At 43.9% G+C, this 6,478-nt stretch overlaps 1 protein-coding gene across 1 annotated transcript; it reads right to left on the bottom strand.

Moving 5' to 3' along the window:
* Positions 1-678: 678 nt before the first annotated feature.
* On the bottom strand, positions 679-5,685 carry LOC130267765 (uncharacterized). Its single transcript, XM_056517941.1, has 3 exons — positions 5,116-5,685; positions 3,592-3,731; positions 679-1,166 (listed from the first exon to the last, which is right to left on the bottom strand). Exons 1-3 carry the CDS (start codon positions 5,430-5,432, stop codon positions 679-681), a joined length of 945 nt encoding a protein of 314 aa, XP_056373916.1. The 5' UTR covers positions 5,433-5,685.
* Between the last annotated feature and the right edge of the window lie 793 nt (positions 5,686-6,478).

Genomic DNA, 6,478 nt, shown 5'->3' with positions numbered 1-6,478 from the left:
GGTGCAGAGGGGGCTTCATCATCACTAGCAGAAGAGGGTTGCAGGTTGCCCGTGAGGCAGCAGATGAGTCAGCAAGGTGGTAGCATGGTTGGAAATTCAGAAGTGGAAATTCAGGAGCCAAATGTGCCAGGGGTAGGCCCCCTGCTTCGCGGCAGCCTACCTTCCAGGGAGGTAGTGGAACAGGGGTTCCTGGAGACGGCGGCAGTAGCAGTCGACTGTTGGTGGTAAAATCAGATACTCGGCGGTCTGGCAGTTTTTCATCAAATATCCGGAGGAAGTTAACACAGCCACATGCAAGATGTGTCAGGGTAGCAATGTTGGCACCACAGCCCTGCGTCAACATATGATGCGCCACCATAAAGCGGCCTGGGACAACCGTGGCTCAGATATGGTGGTCCAGCCTGCCGCTTCACCCAGTGGCACGCCACTCCCTCTTTCAGCCAAAGGTCCACCACCTCAGGCGAAGGGAGCTGTGTGTCATACCCTCCTTCTGTCGCTCCAGATGCTTCTGCTCCTCCTACTTGTAGTCAGCCATTACTCCAACAATCCATAGGCGAAGATATGTCCAAGAGACAACAGTAATAGAATACAGAGGTAATACAATAAACCTGAACATTGCCAACATTTCTAACATAACAAAACTGTCAACCAGCCTAAAAATAATGATTCTTTAATCTTTTAGGTTTGTGAAGGTGCCCTGTTGTTGATGCTGCTGGTGTCAGCCAATGGAGGTGATTGGCTGATTCTTGATATTGCCGTCAGGAGGTCCACCTTTAGCTGTGCTGTGGCATGAAGGTGCTGCTGGCTGACCGGGGCCAACATCACTTGGAAGTCGTCAGCCTGCCGACGGTGAAGTCGGTGCATGGTCCTATTCAAGCGTTGCATCTCCCGTGCAAGGTGCCTCGTCTCCCTGGACAACCTGTCCCTTTCTTGGAGTACCCTAAGGTAGGTGTCCATTGGGACAGATGCGGGTGCTGGGGTTGGAGATAGTGGACTGGGGATAGCTGGTGAACAGGCAGCTGAGCTCAGGGGTTGGCCCATGTCTTCCTCAGGTACTGGCACATTATCATCTGCCTCAACGGCCCTCCGGCTCTCCAATTGTGACAGGACAGGTGATGGTGGGGAACTGTCATGGTGACTCCTTAATGAAGTCTGGCCTTGTTGATCTAAAAAAAACAAAAAAAAAACAAAACAAAACAGTATTTTAAAATAAAAATCAAGTGACTGAAAGCAGTTGTGTTGTTGATCATTACATGATACACAAAATACTCTCCCTAAGGCTTAACAATATAATAATTAAGTTATTGAACTGGTGTATATTTGTCATCTAACCCTATAAATGTTATACACCATTATACACCACAAATATACACCATTGCAAATAGCTAACCATGCTTTTTATCACAATAGGCAATTTAGCTGAGTAATTTACATAATATCCACATTGCTATCAATATAGAATTAGAAAGTACAAATTTACGAGTTGTGTGGACATGTCAAAAGATGACATTACAGTGTGTCTCATTCCTTTGACTCGCTGCCATCTTATTCTTAAGGAAAGGGGTGGCCGTAGATCACTCTACTTCCGGGCTTTCAATCATGTGACCATTTCTCAACATAGCTTACCTGTCCTCGGGGCTCCGGCGCGTCCTCTTCAGTATCCCCTGCATCGTCAGCGCTCTCCATCGTTGTCATCACGTCGCTGTGCACGCCATCCTGTCATCCAATAGGAGCGGCTTGCATAGCGGCGTAATGGCGGCGAAGATGCCGAGGAAGAAGAGGCCTTGTCGGAGCGTCGGGGACACAGCGACAGCGATGGCAGGTGACATCCAGGGCAGCGGTGAAAAGCGGTGACGGTACGTAGTGGCGGGTAAAGGTGAGTATAACCTCCAATACCAGTGGTCTTCAACCTGCGGATTTCCAGATGTTGCAAGACTACAACTCCCTGCAGTGCCCGGACAACAATTGGCTGTCAGGGCATTCTGGGTGTTGTAGTTTTGCAACATCTGGAGGTCCGCAGGTTGTAGACCACTGTCCTATACTTTACATTGCACGGATCCCTCAACATACGATGGTTTCAACAAACAATGGTTCATTTGGAACGGATTACCATCGTATGTTGAGGGACCACTGTATATGCTGTTCAATTCAGCCATTTTGTCTGATATGCTCTATGTTAATTATTTAATTAATCTCTATGGGGGCCTGCTCTACTTCATTATTTGGTCTGATAGTACAGTGGTCCCTCAACATACGATGGTAATTCTTTCCAAACGACCCATCGTTTGTCGAATCCATCGTATGTTGAGGGATCCGTGCAATGTAAAGTATAGGAAGCTGTACCTTCCCCGCCACTGCGGACCGCATCCTCACCGCTCCCGATGCTGTCCCGCTGCTCCGGGTCCACTTCACGATCCTCCGGCTTCTTCTGCATCTTCTGCAGGGTCCAGGCCTCGCTTTCTGGTGACGTTATTACGTTGCTGAGCCGGGACGGCGTGCGTAACGACGTAATAGCGACACCGGAAAGCGAGGCCCGGACCCTGGAGAAGATACAGAAGACGCCGGAGGATCGTGAAGTGGACCCGGAGCAGCGGGGATAGGCAAGTGATCCTGTCCGGGATGCTTAAACTGCTATCCGACAGCAGCTTAAGCATTTTGCGCTGTCGGATAGCAGTTAATGCGATGGCCCCGACATATAAAAGCATCGTATGTCGATGCTGACATCGACATGCGATGGCCTCTAAGAGGCCATCATATGTCCATTTGATCATATGTCGGGGCCATCGCATGTCGGGGGGGTTACTGTATAGGACAACAACAGGGTAGACTAGATTCCCTGACATCTGCATGTCCCAACATTACAAATAGCATAAATGCTTTAAAGGGGTACTCCGGTGAAAACCTTTTTTCTTTTAAATCAACTGGTGGCAGAAAGTTAAACATATTTGTAAATTACTTCTATTAAAAAATCTTAATCCTTCCTGTACTTAGCTGCTAAATACTACAGAGGAAATTCTTTTCTTTTTGGAATGCTCTCTGCTGACGTTATTATAACACTTATCACTTATAACACTTTATTTATTTTTGTCCTTAGTGGGATTTGAACCCAAGGCCCCAGCACTGCAAAGAAGTGCTAACCACTGAGCCACCATGCTGCCCTTAGCATACATCTGCTATGCATGGTTGCTAAAATGGACAGAGATGTCTGCAGAGAGCACTACGTTCGTGATGTCATCAGTGTTCCAAAAAGAAAGGAATTTCCTCTGTAGCATTCAGCAGCTAATAAGTACTGGAAGGATTAAGATTTTATAGAAGTAATTTACAAATATGTTTAACTTTCTGCCTCCAGTTGATTTAAAAGAAAAAAGGTTTTCACTGGAGTACCCCTTTAAGAATCAGTATTGAGCTAGGGGGGGGGGGGGGGGGGAATACAAATATATAGTAATACAGTTATTGTATAAGTTCTAATAGTTATTTTTTATTTTTATTTTCTTGTTGTTTTATCAATTAATATTATTGTAATACATAATTAATCATATATATATATATATATATATATATATATATATATATATATATAATTTTACTCACCAGATCTCTCTGCCTCGGATGTCTGAGCCACTGGCAGGAGGTGCTTCTTCAACTTCAGCTCCCAGTTCTTGAAGTTGATGTTCCTCCTCTGCTGCTGCTTTTTTATTTTTTTGACTACTGATGCCCTGCAGTCATAGTACCTGTTTGTGTTTTACATAAAATAGTTTATTCAAGTTTATCATACCATTTCCGTTTTATGACAATAAACAGTTTTGTTGAGAAAGAATTTTGTTCTTTTGCTTGAATGCTCATATTTCGGCATTTATACCACACTACACAGATATAGTCAGACTTATCCTCTTTATCTTTACTAGTTTATCAAACCAATCCTTCAAGTCCCGGAAAATGGCAAAATATACTATAGCAGTGTTTACCAACCAGGGGTGCCTCCAGCTGTTTTAAAACTACAAATCTGAGCATGTTGGACTATACTAGTATATAGTCCATAGGTCAGTGTTTCCCAACCAGGGGTGCCTCCAACTGTTGCAAAACTACAACTCCCAACATGCTGGGAGTTGTAGTTTTGCAACAGCTGGAGGCACCCCTGGTTGGGAAACACTGACCTATGGACTATATACTAGTATAGTCCAACATGCTGGGAGTTGGAATTTCATTTGGAGCAGCTGATGAGCCACATGTATGAGGGCATGATGGTAGTTGTAGTAACTAACTGCAACTCCTGACTTAAAAAAAATAAAAAATACATAAAAAATGTCACATTAAAAGGGTGCTTTTTTTTAAATCAACTGGTGCCAGAAAATTAGGCAGATGTGTACATTTTAATAAAAAACAAAATATTATTCCTTCCAGTACTTATTAGCTCTCTGCTGACATCTCTGTCCATTTTAGGAACTGTCCAGAACAGCATATGTTTGCTATGAAGATTTTCTCCTACTCTGGACAGTTCTTAAAATGGAAAGAGATGTCAGCAGAAAGCACTGTGCTCGTGATATCAGCAGAGAGCTCTGGGTTACAAATATTAATGAATTTCCTATGTAGAATTCAGCAGCAACTTAATACGTACTGTAAGGTTCATGGAATCTGATCAACTTTCTGGCACCAGTTGATTTAAGAAAAAAAAAAAAAGTTTTCAACCAGAGTACCCCCTTTAAAACAAAAATGGTACTGTCAAAAACTACAGACCGGGGTGCATCATACAGGACCGTATAAGGAGAACTAAGAAAGTTATAGGGGTCAGAATACAAAAAAATTGCCCCCTCATATGTGTATCCTCATGTCACGCATACATAATTACCGGTAGTTATGCAGATGAGCAAGTCCACTATTTTTTTTGCAAGAAAGGTGGTTCCCCACTTATGGAGCATTTGCTTTAGGGGCGAATCCACGGATACATCGGTAAACACTAGATGTAATTACAAATCTAGTATGTAAAGGACATATGTGTAACAAACAATAAAGGTTATAGAATGGTATTGTCATAGACCAAGACAAGCATAGTTTATGCTTTGCAATATGTCTTTGCCAACACATTGATGATGATATCATAATGAAATATTTACTCACCGATGCCTGATGCTGAGAACTGTCCTGTCCGCTGTGCCACTTCCAACTTGGGACACTTTCTCCCTCACCCGGCTCCAGGCGGCCATCTTCTCCTGGGTGCCCAATGTCGTGTTGAATAACACAGATTTTTCTGTGCTAACAGCAGCCACCAGTGCTACGTTCTCAGCCTCCGTGAATTTCGGCCCTCTTTGTTTTTTGGCTGGTGGGACTCCCACTGAGTGCAGACTCTCAGACTCAGATGTGTGGCTGCCACTGCCAGAGTCCGATATTGTCCAACCACTTTGTCTTGCGATTGGACCTGCTCGGACTTTACTCATCCTCTTCTCTCCACGCCACCACTACACTCAGACACATCATCCGCACGCTCACTCACACATGCTCTATCACTCACATCCACAACAGCACGCTCACCCTCCTCTCTCCCAGACACCACAGACACAATTTCTCTCATTCCAGACATTGTTTTTTTCACACAATTTACGCACAATACAATCAATTTCTCACTCTCAGTACACGCTGGCAAGATTTATCAATCTGTGTGAGAGAAAAAGGGGAGTGACCACAACAGCCAATCACTTGTCAGATAATGAACTCTGGTAAAGTGAAAGCTGAACTGTGATTGGTTGCTATGGGAGACCAGACCACTCCACTCTTTCTCTCACACAGTTTGATAAATCTGGGCCACTGGGTGAAAACTCTGAGCCCCTGACTGACCGGGCCTAACTTTACTTCGGCTGTTTTCGTTAATCGTTAGGAATACAGAAACATAAAATGAATAATGTAATCTGCCGAATTTGAAAGTAAAACGAATGCGGACAAAATAACGAATGCGGCCGAAATAACGAATACGTCCGAAGTAACGAAAGCGCCAAATGTAACGAATGTGTACGAAATAATGGACGGGTGTGATATAACAAATGCATCTGAATGATATTTCGGATGGATCCGAAAATGTACGGATGCATCCGAAAAACAGAATGAAACGATGTACTCGATAACGAATGTGCAACAGAACCGAAATTTTTTTAATACGAAAATGTACGAAACGAAAAAAAAACGCATTTTTTGGTCGTGCACAAGTCTATTACATTATTTATCCCGGAGGCCCCATGGGTTGTCAGTCCACACCTGGTGCAAGCTTTAGGCTCTATAACAACAGCGCTGCAGATGGTTTTAGGCTAGTTGCCTGTTGGGTAAAATTTTTTAAATGCCATTCTCTACTGCTACCCTTCTATGCACCCCCCCATGTGCACAGAGACATCACAGTACTAGTACACAATGTACTGTGACATCACTGTACATTTTAACAGTGTGGAAGTGGTGGCAGCATGAGTAGACCATATAGTGGCTGAATGGCACAGCC

This window comes from Hyla sarda, chromosome 1 (genome assembly GCF_029499605.1).
Source record: "Hyla sarda isolate aHylSar1 chromosome 1, aHylSar1.hap1, whole genome shotgun sequence".
NCBI lineage: Eukaryota > Metazoa > Chordata > Amphibia > Anura > Hylidae > Hyla > Hyla sarda.
Note: the sequence above shows the minus strand (reverse complement) of the source record. Positions and strands in the feature narration are given on the sequence as shown.

Coding starts and splice junctions, on each gene's coding strand:
- LOC130267765 (XM_056517941.1), bottom strand. CDS start 5,432: ATGAGTAAAGTCCGAGCAGGTCCAATCGCAAGACAAAGTGGTTGGACA. Junction 3,732..5,115: donor GTTCTCAGCATCAGGCATCG/GTGAGTAAATAT, acceptor AAACACAAACAG/GTACTATGACTGCAGGGCAT. Junction 1,167..3,591: donor ATCCGAGGCAGAGAGATCTG/GTGAGTAAAATT, acceptor TGTTTTTTTTAG/ATCAACAAGGCCAGACTTCA.